At 43.7% G+C, this 25,249-nt stretch overlaps 1 protein-coding gene across 1 annotated transcript in view; it reads right to left on the reverse strand.

Moving 5' to 3' along the window:
- Nucleotides 1–23,054, reverse strand: part of igl (IQ calmodulin-binding domain containing protein igloo) — a 117,193-nt gene extending 94,139 nt beyond the window's left edge. Inside the window, exon 1 of the mRNA XM_084607051.1 lies at nucleotides 22,997–23,054. Within this exon, the coding sequence (XP_084463177.1) occupies nucleotides 22,997–23,054 (58 nt within the window). The remainder of the gene's footprint in view (nucleotides 1–22,996) is intronic.
- Nucleotides 23,055–25,249: the final 2,195 nt, after the last annotated feature.

Below are 25,249 nucleotides of genomic sequence, written 5' to 3' on the forward strand. Positions count from 1 at the left end.
TCCCCCCTCTCCCCCTCCCCCCCCTCCCCCATACACACAGACATTTCCCGCCCCTGCGTTAAATAAAGCATAGATAAAGCGATAGGAAGAAGGCTAATAAAAAACAGGCATAATATATTCACAGTTCTGACCCGGCACTATTCTCAATGAAGGACAGTATAATAGAGATTTCTGCCTTAATTTATGTCAAGTAGAGCGATTCAGCAGGCACCAGAATGTCAATACACAAAACATTAATTTCTAGTTCCAGCGACATTCGGTCGCCGCATAGCCCTCCATTTATTGTCCAGATTATTATGTCATACTAGGCGTGAACTAGAATTCCACATTAAGTGAGGAAGAACTAATACGTTTATTTTTCTGGCTCTTCACGACACCCCATTAAACGCCTTCTCGAAAATAATTATTTCATTTTAATCCACCATATCGAAAATTGGTATGAACAACAAGGGCATGTAAAAAGAAATAGAAAATAAACACTCCACTAAAGCACACTTAAAAGCGTATATACCTGACAGAAAAGCCATGTAGACAAGAAGGAGTTGATGCTGGTACGACTGCTTAGTGCCCGCGTCGAGAAATGCAAAGTAAAAGTGCGTAAAAAGTGCGTATGCCTTTAACGGCTGTATGGAAGGCTTTTTTGTCCGAAGAATTTTATTTGTGCAGCATTTGGTGCTATGGAGAGTAGAACTTACCAAAATACCCTGTTGGTTGAGTTGTGAAGCATCCATTGTTAATAAAAACAGTGCGAACAGGAAGACACAAGAACCCAGGAATGTTTCACGCGAAAGCTTCGTTTTCATCATATTTTTTTTTTTTTTTCTGGGCTTTGGAATAAAGGTTGAGACTGATTTGTGAGTCAGCGCTTGTCCTGTAGCTTCCTTTTCTCTTGTCTTGTGTCTTCCTGTTCGCGCTTTTTTTTTATGAACTATGGAGAGTAGGCCACCTGTGGTCACGGGGGCCGAGTGCGGCTGGGAGTGGATAAAACTCAAGGTGGAACTCAAATGTGTAGGTGAGGCACAATTATTAACACCGCATAAGCCGGCCTATAAAAAACAAGCCGGTTATAAATGCATCATACAGCGCAAATTTTGAAACAGTCGCTCGCACCCGTCTTTATTAACGTACCGGCCACGAAATAGGCCCTGTGCGCCAGATCTCCAAATTTTAACTTTAGAAAACTGAAGCTTACATTAAATATCGAAACGCCAAACATGCGGATTTGTATTGCGAGTGCGATTTTTTCGCTCTTTCTCTACCACTAAAAAAAGCACATTTCCAGTCGCGTACATCAAGTTTTCTAGATCTGGTCCTTACCAAGATGGATGCATCCCGACGGGAAACCGTTTCGAGCAGTCCAGAGAGCCCGCCAAGTCATTAGCCCTTGCTGCGACTAACGTGACTATATATATATATATATATATATATATATATATATATATATATATATATATATATATATATATATATATATATATATATAAAGGAAACAGAAAAAAGAAGCGGCAAAGCGATTGGCACGCTCAGAGATCCCTAATCGACTGGCCTGTAATGTTATAAGCGAAAGCGTGCCATTGTAACTGCCCCGTTAGGAGTAATGTAAGCCTGTCCCAAAGCCTTTGGTGATGAAGCACGTAAGTCTCCTCCTCCCAGGGCACTAGAAAGCAGGCACATAAATGATAAAACTGAAATAGCTAAAAGGCTAGAAAGAGAAAGAAATGAAGAAAAATGCGATGAACGCTTAAATATAATGTCTTCCGATCAGTATAAGGGAACTTCTTCCGCGAAAGAGTCGAGGAAAAAAGGGCTCGTGAGAGTTCGTGTCAGTTGCCCTCTTGAGGGGCTGTTATGCACACCTCTTGGTGAAAACGCACGGCTATGTATTTTGTATTTCGCTCCTTTTCATGCTTTAGACAAGCGTTTTTAGTTTCTGTGTAATTTCCGGTTGTTGTAAGGAGAATCTGGAGCCTGTAGAGTAAGTTTGAACCTGTTTACGGCCATGTAAACAGTTTGGCTTTGGAACCGAAATATTAGCAGTCTTCTGAACTTTGCGGGTATGGGCTGAAACTCGAAGGTTATGGAAGGCAAGTGACGTAATCCGTGGGCAACTTGCTCGGGCAGCTTCTTAAGTCATCGCCAGAGGGGTGCGAACAAAATCACGAAGGTATCAAGAAGCGGGCAAACTATGGATGTGATATGTGTAAGCTGCGTTGAGAAATCTGAGTACTGTGTGCTTGTATTTTGCTTCGGGCTTGTTCATACATTTTATTTGTCCTGTACATCAGCGCGTATTTTTGTTATTTTAGTCGCTAGCCAAGGCGTGTGTTGACATGGCTGCATGAATTCAGGGAATGGCTCCAACCTTCCGCCTTGTGGTGTTTAACGTCTCAAAGCGACTCAGGCTATGAGAGACGCCGTAGTGGAGGACTCCGGAAATTTCGACCACCTGGGATTCTTTAACGTGCACTGACATCGCACAACACACGGGCGCCTTGCTTTTCGCCTCCATCGAAAAGCGGCCGCCAAGGCCGGGATTCGATCCCGTGTCGTTGGGCATAGTAGTCGAGCACCGTAACCACTGCGCCACCCCGGCGACTAAAATGTTGATATTCTACCGGTCTGCCTAGATCCACTTATGTGTAAATTATGGGAGCTACTTTCTTCTTACTTTTTTTTCTGCAGTCTTCCTTATCCCTCGGCGAGCACGCAATGTATAATTTCCTAAGCCGCGGTGTCGCCTGACATCTAATTGAACAGTTCCGCGGCGTGTCTTCCTTGCCTCTTTAAACATTTACGAGCGTCCCTGCATGGCGTAACCAAGAAGCCTTGTAACCATGCCGGCTAGCTTGGTGCAGCCAATCGTGAGTTTCTCGGCAAGAGGTCTTAAATATTCACGACCGCCGGCGACGCACTTAGCGGGCGTTCATGGCTCGAACGTCTTGTTTCTTCTGGCGTCTCTTACCGCTACGACCTAGAAACGCAATGGCGGCTTTCTCTTAGCGTTTGCAGCGGGAAAATGAGTGGGTTGGAGCTTGTCCGAAGATAATGAGCAAGGGCACGGATCGTAATTTCAACCCCGAAGTAGGCTCAGCCGCAGAGAAAAAGCTATGACAAGAAAATAACGAATAAATCAAATACCTACAAAAAAAAAAAAAAAGGAAACGAAAATTTACAGATTCATATTGCGCGGCAGCTTGCGAAGAAAAGTTTTTGTTTTGCGTAGAGCAACGAATTTTCACGCTTTGCACAAGTTATAATGCAATCTAAAGCCTGTCCCTGTTTTTTTTTTTTTTTTTTTTTAATACTGATGTCGTTTGTTTTCAAGAGTTTCAGGCGTCGATGTTACAATCTACAGCACTTCATTCTTTGCCGATAGTTCCATTTTAACAGCCCTCCTGCCCCTTCCCTTGTCTACTTTTCGTAGTACCCTAAAAATAATATAATATTTTGTACGATACCCTATATATTCCAACAAAAAAAAATTAGATAAGTATTGTGGATAGGCACGGTTTCGTTCTGGTGATATGCCTGCCACTTTGAGGTTTCTCCGCGTAATGACTGGACTTTTCGTTCTGGTGATATGCCTGCCACTTTGAGGTTTCTCCACGTAATGACTGGGACAACTAGAGTACATTGCCGCATATATTTTTAATGTGTATGCGTTCTTAAAAGTGTCGACGTGGATAAACAAGTCGAAGACCATTGTTGCTGAAAATGATGGTTTGCCGACGTTATCCAGCCGGTTCATGCTAGTAACCTGCGTATCACTGAAGCAAAGTGGTCTGTTAGTAAAAGAAAACCTCGTAAAATACATCTAACCTCAAAAGCCTTCCCCCCCCCCCCCCTTCCCCCTCACTCGCCCTCACACCCACTCCTTCTCCCTCGATGTGCCAATCGATATAAACCGCCGACTAATACAAACGGGCCTAAACATAAAAGTTAATAAAGTACCGGACTGGCTCATCGTGCCATACATAATTTGTAGCTCTGGTCTCGGATGTAAGATGGAGATAAAATGCTCTATTCAATGCACTACGTCTAGTGGTTGTGGTTTGTGGGGTTTAACGTCCCAAAGCGACTCAGGCTGTGAGAGACGCCGTAGTGGAGGACTACAAAAATTTCGACCACCTGGTGTTCGTTAACGTGCACTAACGTCGCACAGCACACGGGCGCCTTGCTTTTCGCCTCCATCGAAAAGCGGCAGCCGAGGCCGGGATCCGATCCCGCGTCCTTGAGAACAGTAGTCGACCGCCGTAACCACTGTGCCAGCCGGCGGGGCGGTGGTCAAAAAGGGTAACAAATTGAATACCAATTACGGGAAGGAAAGCGTAGCAGGGGGCGGCAGGGGTCAAGTGGATGCAGCTAGTACAAGACCAGGTTAATTGGAGGAATATGGGAGAGGACAGGTCTGCTCCCTGCAGTAGATATAGTGCGGTTGATGATGGTGATGGTCGGAAGAGAAGATGCATTAATGCATTTCCAACCTGTCGCAGTGAGGACAATGATACGTTTCTAATTTCCTTCGGGCTCCACCGGGAGCATAACAGCAGCACCTGCGGAGCCCTACAACACGAATATTTCTGCGGAGGTCCAAAATACGTACAAAAATATATGGCGCTATTAGTATATTAATCAAGCTTCATAGTCGCTTTGCTTAATTAGCTACATGAGCCGTGTCCGAATAACGTGAACTAAGTTCACGTAAGTTGTATTTAGCATTTAACACTTTCGGTTGTTTTTAAAGGGACGCAAAAATTGACAACTCTACACAATTATTTTTTTCGCAAAGAAAGTTTTTTTTCTAGCTTTTTAAAGGCATGCTGACGTCTGTTCGGCAACAAAAGATGTATTCACCGTCGTGAATATAGTATTTCAAAATCTTCTTGCCTGTGGATTCGATCTTGTAATGTTTTTACCAAAAAGGTTGGATAACTATCCCTTCAAGTGAACGGCATAGTACTAGAGGCTCTTAATCCGCGCCCAGCCATCGGTGTCGACTATAACGCGTTTTCTACTTTCTTGCGAAATTCACCGATCATGGTGACGTCTGCAGTTTCTATTGTTTTGTATTTTGTACATTACAATACCAGCATCCTTCAAGAGGAAAGTATATAACAATTGGATCTTACCGGTGCTCGCCTGTGAGGCTCAAACTTGGTGGTTGACGAAAAGAGGTCTACTTCACTTGAGGATCACTCAGTGAGCTATGGAACGAAATATTTTAGGGGTTACATTAAGACATTGAAGCATGCCTAATGGGTAAGGGAACAACCGCCGGTTAATGACGTTATAGTAGAAATAATAAGGAAGAAATGGACAATGAACAATTCTCTAATGCAAAGGGAGGATAACCGGTTGGTTTCTAAGGCAAACAAATTGGATTTCGAGAGAACGCAAGCGTAGCGTGAGCGGCAAAAAGTTAGGCGGGCGAATGGGATTAGGAAGTTTTCGGGGGTCAAGTGAATTCAGCTGGCACAAGACTCGATTAATTAGAGGGATATGGGAGAGGCATTTTCTCTGCAGTTAGTGTAGTCAGGCTGAAGCTTAAGTTGCTGATGATGATGATACATTGCAAAAACTCCGTTTTCAGTGAGTATAGTTTGTGTGTGTGTGTGTGTGTGTGTGTGTGTGTGTGTGTGTGTGTGTGTGTGTGTGTGTGTCTGTGTGCGCGCGCGCGTGTGTGTGTGTGTGTGTGTGTGTGTGTGTGTGTGTGTGTGTGTGTGTGTGTGTGTGTGTGTGTGTGTGTGTGTGTGTGTGTGTGTGTGTGTGTGTGTGTGTGTGTGTGTGTGTGTGTGTGTGTGTGTGTGTGTGTGTGTGTGTGTGTGTGTGTGTGTGTGTGTGTGTGTGTGTGTGTGTGTGTGTGTGTGTGTGTGTGTGTGTGTGTGTGTGTGTGTGTGTGTGTGTGTGTGTGTGTGTGTGTGTGTGTGTGTGTGTGTGTGTGTGTGTGTGTGTGTGTGTGTGTGTGTGTGTGTGTGTGTGTGTGTGTGTGTGTGTGTGTGTGTGTGTGAGAGATTCGAACGCACTACCCTACAGATACAGGTCAACCTCTCTTTGTACTCAGGCATCGTAAAGAAATCGAACTTGAACGGCCTCTTCCCATCGGGTGTGGTAGTGTGGGACCATGCACTCTTGTTCAGGCCGCGCCAAAACGGATGCACTAAAGATGCTTGGAGACCTTCATGGGAGACGGGCCTCTCAAGATCTGTGTGAGCTTTGTATTAAGCTATTATCATTTCTTACTAAACAAGAATAATATATTATTCAGGGATGCTAAAATGGTCGAATTTTCGTTTTTAAGAGCTTACTATAAAAACTGTCGTGCTTCGCTCTTTTTCAAGGCTGGCAATACTTCAAGCATGACCTGCTCCGCAACGGTGAATTTTCATCTGCGTAGATCACAGCTGGCTGCTGGGATTTCAGAAGACTAAACTAGTTAACATTAACCTGTTACTGGAGAACGTTATTCGCATGCACGCCTCTGGCTGGCCGCGAGAATATTCGCGTTATCGCTAGTCCGACAGACCGACAGGTTATTTCGTAAGACACCTGCCGTGCTGCCGACGAGCGAGTACTTACGTGGGCGGCGAAGCATACTCCGCCTACCATCGGGTGTACACACGCTTCACGTCTACAAACTTTAGGCGCGACTGCTCTGGATATTCCAACATACCCTGGTCGATCAGATAAACCAGCTTCACGCAGCAGTGATTGCAACACTTGTCGTCTACTGCGCAAGCTCTCCAGCGTTTTAACGGCAGGAGATGGCCATGCAAGTTTGGCTTTCTCTTGAACATAGAGGTTTATTCCTGCCGTGCTTCAGCACCACGCACGCATCCACGCACGCATCCACGCACGTTAAGAGCCGCGTGTAAATGTTATAAGTGTAAATGTTATATACAAAGTTTCCATTCGGAACCAGGGATAAGAAATAAATAGGAAAGAAAACGTATTTTATTTAAGCACTTTAACTAGTACGATTTTGCGCGCAACGCCCAGCTTTCTAGTACTGTTAGCCAAGGCTCTGTCTCCGTGAGTCGTGGGCCGAAATAGTTTAGACATTATCCTATTTGTGAACTTCGGGTTCATTCTTAGGGCCGTTTACCTTGTAATTTTTGTGTTCATGTTTTAGTTTATTTTATTTGCTGCTACGCGCACCTGAACACGTAATGTGCAAGAAGTACGCCTTTCATGTGAAAATCATCACCTCTGTTCATTTGTGCTCTCGCAAACTCGTTCTAATCTGCAGGCGAAAACAAATAAGTAGCCCTCTGTTTTTGCGGATTTCTTACACGAGAAACACCTATAAGCAGATTTCCTGCCACCTGACGACCCTTTCCAGATATATTACGCTAAGCGTATGTAACTCGGTCGGTCGAGAAGGCGTCGTGGTCCTCATAACCAACAGTTACAAAAACAACAACAAAAAAAAAAAAACCTCTTAGGCAAAAAAGCGTACGTGATTTACTATCAGAACTGCTTTGCGCAACATTCATGGTGGCGTTATGCTATTTCGTTTCCGATTTGTTTGCCTATCAGTTTGTCAAGTTAGGGGAAGTTTGCCGCAGGGATTATAACCGATGGCATATGTACGTATGTGCAGCCTTTCTCAAAAGTATAAAGCCCATGGGGTCTGCTTCTGAGCCGTGAAGTGACGATGATTTAGTATTAGTGGAAGCCCCTTCCATTGTAGAGGGTAGGATAAAAAAATCTTCTTACTCTAAAAGATTCGGAACACTGGAAATTTATTACAAGCCACACGAAGTTGTCAGAAGCAGAACCCCTGGGCTCTACACTTTTTGCAAAGTATGTACTTCGTATAATTAGTTATCCCCTGAGAAATGAGACAGATACCGCGCCTTCATTTCTTCAAATACGAGGGAAACGGAGAGGCGTCCGTGTGCTGTGCGATGTCGGTGCACGTAAGGATCCCCAGGTGGTCGAAACAAACACCTCAGCCCTCCACTACGGCGTCTCATTCTCTCTTTCCGCTTCGACTCCCACATTTCTCTCTTCCCATACGGTGCGGTTCAGGTGCCCACAGAATGTGTGACAGATACTGTGCCTTTCCATTCCTATAAACCACATAAACTAAAAAACAAATATAAATATATTTGTGGAATGAGGCAGTGTTAAATCCGCTATCGCGTAAACCTTTAAGGCGAAGCTTGAAGTTCCTACTTCTTTTTTTTCGGAGGTAATCTCTGAAGTGGGCATTTCTCTCTTCTAGAATGAAAATGCTCTTCCTAATTTTCTTTTGAGTGGAAGATGAAGGCCACAATTGTACTTGTACCTCCGAAATGGACTTTGGGATTCAGTTCTTTTGGCTTGCTCTGTTCGTACCCTTCGCACAAGCATTAGGAATTGCTAATTATACGCATACTTGTTTTTGTCTAATGTATTTTTTTTCTTACATTTCCTACAGAACTAAGGAGGCATTAAAGTAGGCGGATCGCATCACTACATGAATACGTACAACTCGTTCCGTGAGACACAAGAGAAAAAAAAAAGGAAGAAGAGAGAGAAAGTTCCCCCCAAAATATATAAATAAATTAGTATAAAGCAATACTCCTGACAGAGAAACCAGAAAGAAACGAGCTCAGGCTGCTGCATCGTTTTTCCTGGCCATGTTTCCCGTTTTCCCGTTAGACTGATCCTGAAAAGGTAATTCGCGGGAGCGGGACAGCGCTACATGGCCAGGATGAAATTCGGGAACCACGTTGTCGAACAGCCGACGAGAAAAGGGATTTCTTTTCGCGGTGGAATGAGCTGGACCGACAAGGCGCGGAGAATTACTTTTTCCCTTCTGGTCCCCGCCCCACTGCCTTTTCACAAGACTGCTTCCCGCGCCGCTCCCAGATCGCAGCAGCCGCTCGGCCGCGTATAACCAGAAGCTTTGAACAGGCCATGCCTCTGAGGCACGCTTGACGTGCACATTACTCACTAGGCTCCGCAAAGAAGCCGCTTGCTGTACAGAAACTTACGAGGAGAACACGATTTTTCTGTCAATTTTGATCCAATAATCCTCATGCATTTTTGACGATCTGGAGTGTGAACATCTGTATTCAATTGTGGGGACATGTTCTCTGTGTTACACTTGAGAAGGGGGTTTGTGGAGTTTGTGGAATGACTTGGTCATGCTAGTCATGTTAGGACTAATGGTGCATACAGGTGATAGTGATTTGAAAGCATTGTCTTTCAAATGCGAAATAATATTAGACCTGATAAAGGAGCCTTCGCCTGTGTTATTACAAATCCTGGTTCGGATATTTTTTTCACCGAAGCAATAGCAAAAGAAGAAAGCCGAGTCACAACATTCTCACAGAGTTACTAGTTTCATAATGCATATTATTTTGTTCTACTTTTGTTTAGCATGGACAGTGCCAAGCAGGAGAAAGGGCGGGGGCAGGTCACATTGCAGCACGGACTCCTCCTTATAAAATGTGTCGAGAGATCAAATACATAATAACTGCATTGTCATTAACATTGTAATTGCGTATTAGATGCTGTGAACGAATTCTTGAACGCTGCGCACTCTAAACAACAAAAAATATGTTTTTTTTTTTTTTTCCAGAGAAGAATATATCTGCATGGCTAAAATTTGCGGCAGAAATAACTGATAACAATGTTTCTGCTTTCTGCTAACTGACAATAAGTTTCTGATTTTTTTTTGAAGCTAATATTACGCGATATTTTGAACTATATTAGTTAGAAACCAGAAAAGCAGTGCAATGCATATGTATGTCGCTGATATGAAAAAGGTAAAGGCTTTGAAATGTATAGGTTGATCGCAATATTTTAATGCATCTTTGTTATTCAAGAACCTTGTAAATATTTCTGTACACACGCAAATGCTAGGAAGAAATCTCACCGACTCTGCCATTCATTCCACTGTATTGCGCCGGAGCAGCTGTCACCGGTCGCGTATGATGACTAAATGTACCGCAATATACATCACAAGAGCGAAGACAGAATCTAATATTAGGAATCCGTAGATATAGATTGATAAAGGTAATAAAGTGTCATTAAAAAGAAAGTTCCAAGCATGTACACAAAAACCTCACAACAAAATAGTTAAATATACGTATATTGGTCAGCAATAAATCTATACTTCTAAGTAAAAGTCACTGTATATAGTGCGTTATACAAGGAAGATAAACATCTTGCACAGTCGCAGATAGTAAACTAGCAGATAGTAAAAAGATAGTCACGCATGGACGGACAGACGGTCCAGGCAAGAACAAGGCTATAATCGCAGGATTCATAATATGTACTTTGGTGATGCTGAGGTTGCGACAGCCCCCTATGGTATGACATGGGGGAAAATGCACATATCATGACGAAGATGTGTATTTTAACTTCTTGCACAGCCACATCAATTATTCAGCACTCAAAATTAAAGAAAGTTATTGCTTTGGTTCAAACAAGATTTAAAAGCAGGTAATGAAATGAAAAGGGCGAACGAAAGCCACAGATTAGGCAGCGGATGAAAATATCCAGCATCGGAATGTGCTGGGAAACGTCGCATGGGCCGGAATTTCAATGAGCAAGGCCGATCAAAATTGGCAATTTATGTCCTCATAATTTCCGTATTCGCATGAAAACCATGGCCATGACGCTAACTGTTACAATAAATGGAAAATATTTTTGTGTTTAAAAAGTTTATTAACAGTGATAATCTTTCATAATTACGCCTTTATGGATCTGAAGGGATACATCTTTATATTTGCATTATTTTTGTTGTTTCGCTATATAAGAAATAAATTTCATTCAGCGGTGTAGTTTAGCGAAGCCATCTATTACCTCGGATTCGTTATTGTCGATGCCGACCCAACCATGCCTTCCTCAGACGCTGTGGAGCCCAAGTAGGTTTTCACTCGTCTCATGCTTGCAAATGTTCTCTCGGCGCTTGGCAGTAGTCATTGAAAGTATGATTAGATTCTGCAGAAAGTTCTACACATTTAGATAGGAGCTGCACTATCAATGAAAGAGGGCATCTGTTACTGTGCTTGGACGCTGGCTTACTTCTTTGTTCGCTCCCTTTGTCCACCATAGTTGCAGTGCTCCACAATAGGCCTCACATTTACGTCCTGCGCGAAAACGGCGAGATTTTCTGCTCTTTTCTCTCTATCCTTTTGCATTGGTGGTATTGCGGATGGTACAGTTACAGAAAAGGCCTTTAATATTGTCATGTACGTTTCGAACAATTGGTGTAACGGTGCTAATACGCGGCCCACAAATGAAATGATATGGAATGAACACAGTTCTCCGGAAATATTCTCATTATTTTCTAAGGCAACGCTCCGACAATCCTTCTGTCGGACACAGCTCGTCGGCTGATGATTTCCACATTCATTTATATTATATCACCTGTGTTTTGTGGAAGATTTCTGAGAATGAAGGAGTTGCATTCTTGCGGTCATTTTCGATCGCTTGCTGTACCAAATCTATATCATCAATGATGGCGCTCATGTCAATGTTCGTAGTCGGTAGCTTCTTGGACGGAAGAAGAGTCACCGCCAACGCATGCTCCTCCACATGCAGGATCACAAGGAATGCCTTTAACAAAAGTGCCAACACTATAGACTATTTGTCAGAAGTGAACTTCCTCCCGTTTAATTTTATATCCCGAAGTCCCAGAAAATCCAGTCCTAGAAAATCCAGTCCCAGTTATCAATGTTCGTGCGGATGTCTTTTTGAGCATGAAAAAGACATTATAGACAAAGTCCAGAATGATTTCCGGCGTTGGTGGTTGTTCTGGTGAGCGGTGCATGGCAGTTTGAAGAAACACTTCGAGAGTAGTGAGAACTGAAGCACCATAATCCCCCCCTTCCCCCTCCCTCTCTGGCTACGCTCCTGGGAACCGTTACAGCGTGTCACAGTTCACGGACGTCACAACACGTTGAGATTGCATAGTGTGAAAGGTACCGACGTCGTAATAGAGAAATGCCAAGCTACTGTGTCGTGTGCAGCAGAACACGTACAAAAGCGTCTACCGCAATTCTACCTGGCGACTTCAAATGGACCAAGCTATCGAAATTGTCACAACGGCCTGGTGGCGCCTTTGCTCAAAGAACGCAGCTGTTTTCAATGGCATGCATTCTTACAACGTCGTAATAGAGAAATGGCAAGCTACTGTCGTGTGCAGCAGAACATGTACAATAGCGTCTACCGCAATTCTACCTGACGACTTCAAATAGACCATGTTATCGAAATTGTCACAATGACCTGGTGGCGCCTTTGCTCAAAGAACGCAGCTGTCTTCAATGGAATGCATTCTTACAACGAAAAAAGAAAAGAGCGGAAGACGAAGAAATGTTCAGTCCCTGGTCAATATATCTGCACCTCTGTTCGCGGCCATTCTGCTCCCTTGAAAAACCGCAGCGGTCGGAACTACTTCCGCTTAAAAGCGTATCGTCCACGGAGCTGGGCGCCTGGAAAGGCAGCTGGAACTAAGAAAGAAAAAGACAAATAAATAGAAGCGGTGGAAGTGCGACAAGAAAGAAAAATTGTAGCGGAAGTCACGTCTAAACGTTTCCGGCCGAATTCCCGAACGCAAAGCGTTTAAATGGAGTTGTGTTCGGCCCACTGCACCCTAAAGAAAAGCGATATCTGCAGCGGGACATTCGGCAACTGGTATACGAAAATATATAAACATAACGGAAGAAAGTTCAGACAACCGCAAAGGACAGAAAAGTGAGGCATCTGTTGTAGCTCTGCTAAAATGTAGATATCAGGTCACGAAACAAGACTATGTGCCGGCAGAATACGGTGCAGCTGGCTTGAGCAGTTTACCATCTTCGCACAGAAATAGTGCGGTTCACACGGTGTATGATATCTATTCAAGTAATTATTATAAAGGAGGCAGTGGAGATCCTTCAAGACATAGCAGAGCGAAGTAAGCAATTGCAATAAAAATGCCATTAAAATCAACTGGAGGTGCATTAGGCGTGTTAGAATAATCGCCACCTGGAGATCTCAGTGACATCATGCGCTCGCAGTGGCGTTCTTTTAGAGAAATGAATATAATTGCAAAGAACTTGCACTGTTCTGATCAAAAACTTTAGTAATACGTTAATTGCCAATGAACACGTCAACAGAACCACAAAAAAAAAAAATACTCTAAATATCGTGCCTCCCGCAGCACAATATTTTTTTTTTCACTAAACTGTGGAAAAAGCCGTTAAATGTAGCGGGAAAATCGATACTTTGGCAACACCCATTTACCAGCAGAAACCATAAGCCTAGACAAGCCTGTAGCCAGGAACAACCTAAACCAAAAGCTTGCGACTGAAATAAGACAAAACTCTTAAAGAGATGGGGATACCCTGTAAGCTTTGCAAGTGCCTGGACGGTAAGGCGAACGGACTTTCATTGATTAAAACTTTTTCATTACTTCAAAACCACTCACTTCTTTTGTTGCAGAAAAACCATCACCTTTTAAACGCCACCTGCGACCGTAGGTGTCGTTGACATTGCTACGTTGTTACGGCATACGTCTCCACTGTGTTCCACATGGGCCGTGTGGGGGGATATAGAACATTGCATTATGTTCTGTCCATTGTACAGCGCGGAAAGGAGTGTGTTGTTCGCTTCCCTTAAGAAAACAGGAGGTCACCACAGTTCAGTTCAAGACATTTTCTAACCGTGCGGAAACCGGTATTGCAGAAAGTAGGTTTCACGATATCTTTTTACTTTCCTGCAGGATTCGGATCTGGAATCCGGATGGTGCCGCGACTGTTGTCTGTTGCGTGTGATTATGTGTGACTGACTTGTGAACACTGTTTATTGTTTAAGTGGCGCTACAGTGGAACAATTGCCGGCAGAACTCGGAAGGCAAGGCTAATTTTATCTATAGTCAGCAACAACCTTCAAATGACCCATAAGAGCCAAATAACCGTATTCACCAGCCCTTGAAATGTTTGTAAATTCCGAAGTTAGGGAATAAATTTTCCCCACTTGCAATAGCTATTTGTGGGAAGAAAAATCTAATGTTTAGTGTCTCTCATACAAACAAGGCTAGGGATGCCGACCCTCAGAATGATGTCTTAAGCTAGGAGGGGGAGTTACACCTGTAAGAAAAGAAAACAAAGCAATAGACCACGGTACTGTGCGAAACAGCGCTGAAGTAAGGGTGGTGGCTAGTTGATCTATGTGTAAAGTACTGCAGCGACTAGAGCCTCTGTCATTTGCTTCATTGTTGTTCTTTGTCGATTTAGTGGTGAGAAATGAAAAATGTGCTAGCGGGAATAATTTTACAGTGTGATAAATGACAGAAACACCAAGATTAATGTTTCTAAAGTTCAATTTGAGGTTGTGGCTTCGACAGGCACCTGCGTCGAGGTTCGCGGTTTGCGTGTAATTATTAGCGCCGCGCACAGATCCACCTCCACTGTTAACACAACCCTAAAGCTTGCCTCTTCCTGCCGACCAATGATCGAAACGTTGGAATGCCGAGCAGTTTTATGCAGAAAAGCAACGCGAAGTCCGTTGCACGTTTTGTTCGAACGCGATTTGGCGATGGAGTGCAATCAGTAGGAGCGCTGCCTAGGCTATAGATGGGCCTCCACGTCTATGGTCACCATAAGTGCACAGTGATAAACTCGGCATGTGTGCTATGATTTCCAAACTGACGGCACTGTTAGTAAAAACAAAGTAATCGAAAAGCGAGGAAGCGACATGTCCACTTGTCAGGGCACGCAGTTCCTTCTAAATTATAAACAAGCCAGACAGTATTTGACTCGGCTAGTTGGCGCTCCGAAAGGAGAAAGACCGGACGTAAAAGGGGGCAGCGAGGAGTACTTGTCATTGTCTTGATTGGATCCGCGTCGTTTATCGCGCAGCATCGAGCGGCATTCTGGACTTGGGTGTCAGAAGCTGTCTACTGGGATCGGACGGTGCGTATTCAGGAGCCTCTCTCTAACGATTTATTGATTTGCGACGCTTCGAACAAACGCAGGAGGGTCATCGAAGGCAGCAAAAGGCAATGCGCGTCTAGTGTTTGCGTGTGTGCGCGTGCGTGAGTGTGTATGCTTTTCTCGGGCTGAGGATACGACGAGCATCGGCCAGGAACTAGCCGATAGAGCGCTGTCTCGGGATCACAACGAGCAAAGGGTGGGGAGAGGGGGAAAGGGAAAAAAAGGAGGTTCGATTTTTGCGCGGTCCTCGGCAACCGGCGAACCTATAATGGCGGAAAGTGGTGCAAGAGTAACTCAGCCATTAACCATGTCATTCGTCGATAAGAGAACGGGTGTGTAGGGATGGCGCTTAACAAAAGAATTATAGCTGTGCGGATTCACAAATAGCGAAAATAATCGCGCGCACACACACAAAAAAGCCGTTATTGGAGTTGTTTGAATTGTGTAAAATTTGTATTTTAAAATAACTTCTAAGGTGGTGTGAGAAACACTACTAGAAGCTTTTTTTTTTTTTTCGGACTATCGTGTGATACCGACCGCTACAGCTGAACTCAACTTCCGCAAAAATGCGCTGGCGTCCATAACTACAGAAGGTACAATTTTGAAAGCGTTCACTCTCTGCTATGCGCATTGGGTGCTGCCCGCGGTGACCCCAGGGGTATTTCATGACCTTGTAGGCGTACGCTTCAGCTTCATTACACTGCCGGCGTTGTCGGTGTTTTCGGCTTCGGCATTGTGAGCAAAAACTCTCGAACATGATTCTTGCAGCTGGCAGCTGATATGGCCTGTGTCACTGACTGGTCGTAGAATTGCTACGCGACCACATGATATAGTTCAGTTGGCAGGAGCGGCCTATACTTGGGCTTTGCCTGTCAGGTGGAAGGGTAACGTGAGAATACAGCCTTCTAGGACTCTTGGATATAGAGTTAGCCATACTATAACATAATCAAGGCAAGCGCGGTTAGCTTACGCGGTGCTTTATATCATATCGCACGGTCTTTCACATAGTGTGGTCGTGATGACTGCATTCTAAAGAATGTGCGCGAGGTAGTAGAGGAACAATTTAAACTATTAATAATTAACAGCAAAGGGCACATTCGCAAACAAGGATTCACAAGAGGACCCACGGATGGGAATGACATGTCTTAATAGGTTCAGACTTAGCTCCCTTATAATTTTTTTTCTCGTGGCCTATCAGGCGAAAGCTCTATAGCTTTACGGCGACAGCCGTTAAGCGGCCGTTTCCTGAGCGGCGTAGTAGCAGTAATAGTATCAATAGTAGTAGTAGTAGCAGTAGTGGTAGTAGTAGTAGTAGTAGTAGTAGTAGTAGTAGTAGTAGTAGTAGTAGTAGTAGTAGTAGTAGTAGTAGCAGTAGTAGTAGTGGCAGGAGGAGTAGTAGTAGTCGGAGTAGTAGTAGTAATAGTAGCAGTAGAAGTAGTAGTAGTAATAGTAGTAGTAATAGAGTTGTAATATTAGTAGGAGTAGTAGTAGTAATAGTAGTAGTAATAGTAGTAGTAGTAGTAGTGGTAGTAGTAGTAGTAGTAGTAGTAGTAGTAGTAGTAATAGTAGTAGTAGTAGTAGTAGTAGTAGTAGTAGTAGTAGAAGCAGCAGTAGTAATGGAAGTAATAGTATTGCGATACCGAGGAAGAGTTATCCATAAGATTTGGTGGTTAAGAATATTATTTAGTCTTATTCACCAGCCTGTGCTATGGGCAGTGAACGTTGGTTAACCGCGAAAGCGTAAGGCTAATAGCAGTAAGGCTTAATGCTACAGTCGGTATATTACGGCAATGCTGCATATCCCACCACCAAGCCGTTAAGCGAGCAAGAAACTGGAGATTGATACTGCATATCCCGGTGCCAAGCCGTTAAGCGAGCAAAAAACTGGAAATTGATTTATTACTGTAGAAAAAAATAAATAAAGAAACAGTCAGGAAGAACATCGCTGTTAATACGTCGAGTGAAGAAGGTGCCATCATTACCGGACTCCTAGAAATAAATAGACAGAAATAAAGATGTATAAAAAATACTTGGCAAGCAACGTGCCTGTTTTATAACGTTTAATTTTATGAACAACATTTCGGAGTTTCCAGCATCAGGAGGCCGAAAAACTTTCCAAATCATGTTGGATTGCTCTGCCCTACGCTAACGGGGTCAACTTGTTTCCACAAAAATCTCGCCCAGAAATGGCTCAGAGCTCAGCAGCGTGTAGAGATAGAGCACACGCATTCTTCACCGGCACACCCTTTTGGCGAGATAATCATTTAGTCCTCCGTTACGAAACGGCGCCTGCATTGGCTTTCATGCAGTTTCGTAACTTCAGGTTTGCCCTAAATAGCGCGAGTCACAAGGAAGTCGCGAGCAGAGAACGTTATTATAGATATCTGCATACATCGTTTAACGCATGCTTTACAAAAAAAAGCTCTCTTTTGTAGGCGACGTGAATAGAGTTCGTCTGTTGGTAGTTTCGCTAACGTCGTTCCTATCGTAATTTGCCCTTCCTATAGGTTCGATAATCCAACTATCATCTAGTCCCTTGACTAACTGGTCACCGGTTATCATTAGGCTAAACGTTTAAAGGGCAACTCCGGTGGTTTTTTCATCATTTTGTGTTTTTAATTGAATTACATTCCTCGGCACGTCCTGACTCCAACACAAAAAACCGTTTTCCAAAGTTCCAATTAGAAGTATTTTTAAAAAAGAAAAGCAGCAAATCGAAACCGAAACTGATTTCACGGCCAGAAACGACGTCACATTTGACGAAATGGTGACGTCACACTCAGTATTAGAAAAACACTCGCACGTGCGTTGGATTGTGAAAATAAAGTATGGAAATCATGACGCACTGCATAAAATGTCTGGGGTAGTTCAATATAAGCCTCACAATTTCATAATCACGCGGGAAGTAGACATTAACGCCTGTATACTGTTTGTGACGTCAGAAACTCAGTGTTGCCCGCAGAAATACTCTCAACTTAAGCCATGAAAATGGCATATTTTAAAGTCGTATTGCGCGTGAACGGATTATCGTATGACACCCAAATTTTGTAGAATGCGTCAGGACGGAGAGAAGAACCTGTGGTAAAAGTTTTACTACAATATTCGAATGTCAAAAAACCCCCGGAGTTGCCCTTTAAGAACTCTTGACTCGACGTTGATAAACACAAACTGACAATTCAAATCGACTGTGGCAGTTCGGGACACAGCAAGAATTTATCTACTTGACAAGACACCACCCGCGGAACCAGCAAATGGCCATGTAATATAATGACGGCGTAGGTTTGCGCAGCAATGCTTCCCCCGACGGGTTAAACTAGACCATTTTGTGCTTAGAGCTTCACTGTTAATCAACATCACTGTTTCTTTACTGTGCCCACACTGGGGTTATTCACCGATACGTAGTATTTTCGTCTTAACGATGAACTTCCGACTTGTCAGCAATCTCCCAGTTAGGGTGATGGTGTTGCCACCTCCCGTTATCGACTGTTTATAGCCCGTCTCCTTCAACATATAAAGACCAAAGTGGATATTTCTCTCGTTTCTCAGTTACAAAAGAGGGGGCGGTAAGATACACTCGCAGCCTAAGTATTTACGACGAGCCTTTATTAAAGACTCCAGTGCTGTCTAAGTAATTGCAGCTGTACAGGTAGCTTTCCTCGATGTAGACGAGATCTTCGACGTCGCATAAAGCTCGCGCGTTCACACCCTGGCCAGCGGCCGTGCATCCTATAGCTGAGCTGGGGAGTGGTCACTAGCTAAACCATTGCTGTTGGATCTGTCTAGTCCAGGTCAGAGCTCTTTATCGTACCATTTGCGCAACTCCGCATGGATGCGATCCATGCATGTTAAACATGGCGCTGTGGTCGAGACTAAACTAAGGAGTTAATAAATTCTCACACCCCGTCGAAATGCTCAGGAAAACTGCTGAGTGATCTTGAACCATAGTGGCGGAACAACAAATTGCATGACGCCATTGTTTGTTAAGCTCCTAGTAGTGATCACTGACAATATTCAGGTGCCGAAGTTGGGTCATTCGACATGCGCGCGTGTTTTTGTCTGCCTTAGACGTATTTTGTTTTCTCCCATGTGTTTCCTGCGCATATGTGAACCTCTCTTTAGTCTACAAATTTCTTTTCAGAAACGCCTCAGTGTTTGGGAGAATTCAAAGATGGAAAGAGTTTCGATCGATGTCTGTGGTCGGCATGTTGATTAAGTCTGCGTCCCTTGACCGCTGCGCTTGGAACGAAAATTGATAATCTGCAGATTATATTCCCGTGCAGCAAGGTAAATTTTTGTTTCCAGACTGGCTTTGACTGACGAGCACGAACGCTGTCATCAGGATATTGTACATCGGTTATTTCCAGAATTAGGGCGTCATGTCTATCGAACACCACTTTATATTCTTCTCGTTTGTTGTTAAGACCGCAATCGGTCAATAAAGTTTTCGGGAATCACCCTCTATATGAACAAGCCAGTCAGCGGAATTCTGGACTCGCCGTCTACGACGGCTTCGGACCCAATCAATCAGCGCGACCTTATAGTCACGCTGCTGGAGTCAGCACTGCGATCGATCAACAGGGCGTATTTCATCGTCCATTGCCGTGTTTCTACTGCGCCGGTCGTTATTTCTCTTCGATGCGCGTGTCTAGGCTCGAGCAGCTCCAATGATAGGCATTCACGGTGAATTTCCGTCGAATCCAGGACGAAGACTCGCGTGCCCGCAGCAAGAGGTCAAGGGCGTTTCCAGACTGACGTGCATACTGTCGCACGTCATAAGTACTTGCTCTAGTATCAACTCCATCGAGGTCGGTGTGCATAGCGCCTCAGTTTATACCAGTTTGAATGTCCTTTAAAGAGAACAAAATTATTGTGTTTTGGCGTTATGTGTCAACATTTAGGCGCATATTTTTTTTTCCCACATGCAAAGCTAGCCTCAAATTATGCGTTCTTTATTTTGTTTTAAATTAAACGTATCGATAACTATGATTCTGCAGCTTACAGTATTTTTTTTTCTGCACTAGAGGAGTGAATGAAAACGGTGTTCTGATCACCGCGTTGCGGCACTATTGTTACTTTAGCTTCTGATTCGAGAACCAAAAGATTATAAATTCTGATGATGCTCACAGGAACGCCCTCATAAAGGATAGTGGAACATGCTGGTGCAGCACGTATCCAACAGAACTTGGCGTGTACAAAGTGGAGCTCATGTAAAAAGCTAGATCCCTGATTCTAATACCAGGATACTTTATTCCCTTACACTTTTTCTAACCTACCATTTACAGCTGCAGCGTGTTCGTCGAAGGCAGTCATGAATATGAAAAAACAACCCAGTCAAAACAAACTAGAGAACCGTGTCAAAACTATGACACAATATTCTGTACTTCTGTCGTAAACGTGATTTTTTCTGTAGTACTTTTCTGTAGTTCTGTAGTTTTTCTGTAGTATAATTCGGTTTTCTGTACTTCTGTAGCACTTTTGTGTTGTAACTGCAGAAATTTCTGCTGTTACTACAGAACGTTCTGTTGTCACAAGTTTCCCGTCAAAAACCGCACAAAAGGCTGTCGTAACAAAATAAAAATTTCTGTAGTTTTTTTCGACTGTCATGGTTTAAACATTTTAACTGCCAAGGCTGATCTGTACTGGTCATTAGAATTTTTACCAATATCTCTTATTCACGAGTCGCGCTCGTCAAATCCTATGGTGTTTCAATTTCACAGCCAAAGGCAAGGTAAGTTCGTCCATCGGCTTCGGCTTCTGTGCTTGTAACACCGCCGGCCTAAGAATGCACAGAAAAAACTGTGTATTGACCTTCGACACGCATCTAGCTTTACAGCGGTGATTTTAAAATGGCGATCAGCTTCCATAATGCCGATGGTGGCGATGCGCCTTACAAATGAGTGGTTGTTAGGGTTAGTCGGGGCAGTGGCGGATATGTCTCCAATTGCAAGGCTTAATTTGTTGTTGTTGTTGGGCCTTTAGATAATGGCACGAAATGGTGCCCTGAAGACGAGGAACATGACGAAATAGGTAATGCCCATGCGGGCCAATCTTCCTTGCGCCAATGTGGAGCTATAGCTCTGAGAACTTCAAATTTTATTGTGCTTGGACTGTTGAAATAATTTGCGCCAATTTCGAAATCTTCGGTTTCACAGATGTTACATGTACTCATGAAAAATTTTCTGTGGAAATTTATGCTTATTTTCTTTTAATGCTTAGCATTAGGAAATAAATGAAGCAGTCTACTTTCAAAAGGATAACACGGCATGAAGAAGAAATATATCCGCTTTATGCATTGACCAATGTTATGCATGTTGTTTAAATAACATAGAAGTTTAATAGTTAAGCAGTGAGGTACAGAAACTGTGTAACACGCTGCCCTAAGTTGGAGTAAATGTTAATCCGAAGTATATAATGGGCAAAACAGAAAGCTGACTAGCTTCGACGGCATAAGTAGACTGAAAAACATGTGTTGGATTGATTTTCTGTGGGAAAAAATAAATTTGCTTTTCAAATATTTTCCTCCCTTGCCATGAGCGAATATTCCGGTAGTATCTTTTTATTGTTGGCCCTCGTTTTTTTGTGGCAGCCAAAGTTTTAGCAGTACCTTTCTTCATATTTTCTAAGGCACACAAGTTGACACGAAATACACTAAGGTGGTATATTTGACTAGATGGTAAGATATAAGAGAGAGATACTGTGAGACCGAGAGAGCACGCCTTGCTTTGGGCGCGTTAGCATTAGACGAGGTGTTTGGCTTTTAAGTGTCCACAGATTTTAAGTGTACACGGCGTCCTCAGATCGAGGGACATGGTAAATCATGCAATCACATTCGACAACCGGTGTGAACGTTTTTCCACTCTGTTTGAACCGGTCGCAGACATTTGAAGGCATAGCTCACTTTTCTTTTTTCCAGCTATAATGCAAGAGGTGATCTCAGTAAGTCAGGCATGCAAGCTTCGCAGTTTCACGAACTCGACGTGAGTACTGGTGCGATGCGTTGGCGGCGTGCTCAGTCGCTATCTTTTCCGGCTTCGAACTAGGTCGTTTAAGTTCTCCTACCATGCACATTTCACGGATGTATTTTAGTCATGACCTTTAGAAAATGTATGCTTATAAGACCTCCCGTGAACCTGGCTGTGATTATGCAGAGTTATTGTAACCATAAGTTACGTCAGCATATAAAATGTATGCAGTCTATAGTAACCCGAATCCAAAACACTCCAACCTCGGACATCAGTTAACGGGAGTTAATACCGGTCACGGTTAAGGACGACGCTGACTTAGCACAAGCTATGTAGGCTACGGAACCAGTCCTATGCAGATAGAAGAGGAGTGTACAACGAAGCGAGCTTGAGTGCAATGCAGTTTTCAAAAGCGAGCGGTGCTGTGCAGTCCCTACCTCTTTTCTTTCATGCCTCACCTTTTGCTGATCTCGTAATTCTCTCTTGGCAAGAACAATATGCAAAAAATCGCACTAGCAGACAAACCAAACCAATAAGCAACTCGAACATTTCACTGAAAACTTAAAATTTCAGACTATCCTCCGATAGAATAGGTTTGGTTGATCCACTGAATAGAAAGCAGTAGTTATCTAACGGGCGGTTAGTGCACAATCCTGTCCGAGCTACCGTTTAGGTGCCTTGCCTTTTTTTGCGTGCCTTTTCTGAGCAAGTTAACAGGCTCGTAAAGTAGAGCCGACTTTATCCAGCTAAACGTTCTGGTAGATAAGATGGCATTTGCTTATACCTTAACGCTACGGTACACTAGTGATACAGTTCTGGCAAGGCAGGTCAGGCTAGTAGTTTATTGACCGTACAGCACTGCAGCCCTTTCACGGAGGGATGAGATTTCGTGACCACACTCTTCTATCTCGACACTGGCTAAATAAATGCGGTAGGTAGCGTGCTCGCACAATGCAGAGGGTGCAATCGATCGACTGCCAGTGAGCGGCCCCTTTATGTGCGCCGTATAACCGTGGCTCTTCTAACTTGTTTATCTACGCGCGGAGTCCGAGTCAAGCGGGGGGTCGTGCGTGGCGGCGGCAAAAGCGTGTGTGCTGAGGCTTTGCTTCTTTTCCTCACCTGACATGGCGCTCAGTGGACGGAGAATTTCTTGCGCCAGCACGGGTATTATCAACATGGTCGAGGCTGAAGGAAATGCGCAACCCTCCTGCGCAAAAAACCGAGTCGCTTAAGCTTCTTCCTTTCTTGAGCCTGCTTGGCTCATATTTTGATATTTGAGAAAAAGTCAGTAATTTTGCTTGTACGATGACCGTATCCAGAACTGAAACATAAGGCAGCAATTAACAAGCATGAATAGCACTGAAACAGTTGTTTTGGTTTTCTGCTTGTTCTCGTATTTGCGCGTCATTTCGCCAACCGATCGTGGGTGTTTCCGTAAAACCTTGCACCTTGCCTGTTTGCACCGCTTCTGCTTTTTGGCTGCAGATAGCCGATGTTCAGTTCAGTACAAGCAAGCATCCTCGACCGCTGTCTGATTAGAACAGAGTTCAGACTCTTCGGGAGGGCAGCGGCAGACATGGACGGGCGTCTTCCCCCAAACATGGTTAACTGTCGTCCACTTCGCTCGCGTTCAGTGTGAGAAAGCCCAAGTTTTTGCATCTTTTTGTTCTACAGCACCTAGTAGTAAACGTGTTTTTTCTTTACTTATATGCTTCTTTTTGCATCTCGTACAGCTTTTTCTTTTTCTACAGCGTCTATCAATGAATTTCGCCTTCACTCACACGCTTCTTTTTGTTCGTTAAACGTTGTACTAGCTCCGCACCTAACTCAACCACGTTAGGATGCGTTCACATAGAGACTAAATTATATATCTCGCTCTTTCAAGGCTGGAAAAAGGAATTTAAAACAATTTTGTGAGCGTGCTTCTCTCTGCCTCCCTGGCTCGGCATGCTAACTACGCCAATCCATATGGCGGCATTCTATGAGGCAATCTAAACAACGATTCCCAACATTTATTAATTTTGTCGAGGCAAAGCTACCTTGAACTTGTCATAATCTCCAGAAACTTTTCAAACAATTATAGAAAATGTTTAAGGAATAATATTCCCAGAACGTGCGCATTTCATGGCGCTTTTATCTGTGTTGTTCTGATTACCAAATCAGGAAAAGCGTGGAGGTATGAAAACCAGAGCTCCCAGTAGGAGTTTCAATGCCAACTTCTCTTTTGATATCGGTGACTTTAATGAATACAATGTTTTAAAAAAAATTGTTTGTTTGCGCTCATTCGAGTACGCCAGGGCCAAAAGGTTTAAGTGCAAAATAAAAATCAGCGAAAGTGGCATACGAACCCCGAACATAAGTGATTGGAAGAAAATTTGCTCGTGCGAAATTATTTGTGGTATACATTCGTGCTAGACGAGCACGTGCCGTCTATTCCTCTACTGGAAGCTCCATATAGTTGTTTGATTATGGCGCTTCATGAAACGCACAGCCCTTGCGTTTTCCGCGGCTTTAAGGATAATACTAAGAAAAACTGCGTACAATTATTGCTTTCAGGAAAGACTTATTATTTACCTTTTTCTGGGTAGGTTCAAGGTTTTCCGGCAGCACAATAAGCCTTCATCGGCGACAAAATCTGCACGTATAAAGTTCCTCGCAGTTTCTTCAACTTTACGATGCTTTTAGCGATAAGTACTGGTTGCTATCGTTGCATGCTGGCGCAGCACGGCCACGAAGATCTGCACCCAAATGTCGGTTGGTCTGGCGCACTTGTTCTGTGCAATAGCGCATGAGCCTCGTTGGAGTGAAGGGACAGCGGTCTCGAACACTTGCGACTCGTCAAAGTAGCGCGATTGTAACCTGCAACTATCTCTTGCACAGTATTTGGCAATATAGCGTGATTTCAGTCATTCATTGTGTTTGTTATAAATACATGATGGTACCTGCGGGTATGCAAGGCATGGTGGTCACGCATGGTACCTCTTAAGGCTTGCAGCAGCAAGTGTGGCCGTTGATGGAAACATCTGAATTTCTTCCCATTTTTTTTTTACATTTTGTACATTCTCCTTGAGTTTCAAAAGGCTCAAATTTTCCCTGGTGGTTGCATCATCGGGATTAAAACCCTCTTGCATGTGTACATGGCAAACTTCATTTTGCCCTCATCGTCCCGTCAACAGTGACTGTAGTGTTTTTCAAAGCATTTTTTTCTTCCATATAATGCAGTGTGTTGCGTGAGCAATGTGCACACTTCGTTTTCTGCCCCGTCTGTTCGCGCCACGCAGCTTATAGTCTCATTCCTGCAGACAACGACATGAGCTCCAAACAACGTTCGCATGTCCGAAGGTGTCACGCAATGCATGCATTCTCCAGGCT

The sequence above is a fragment of the Amblyomma maculatum genome, chromosome 6, assembly GCF_055883805.1.
Source record: "Amblyomma maculatum isolate TAMU_Amacu chromosome 6, ASM5588380v1, whole genome shotgun sequence".
Lineage (NCBI taxonomy): Eukaryota > Metazoa > Arthropoda > Arachnida > Ixodida > Ixodidae > Amblyomma > Amblyomma maculatum.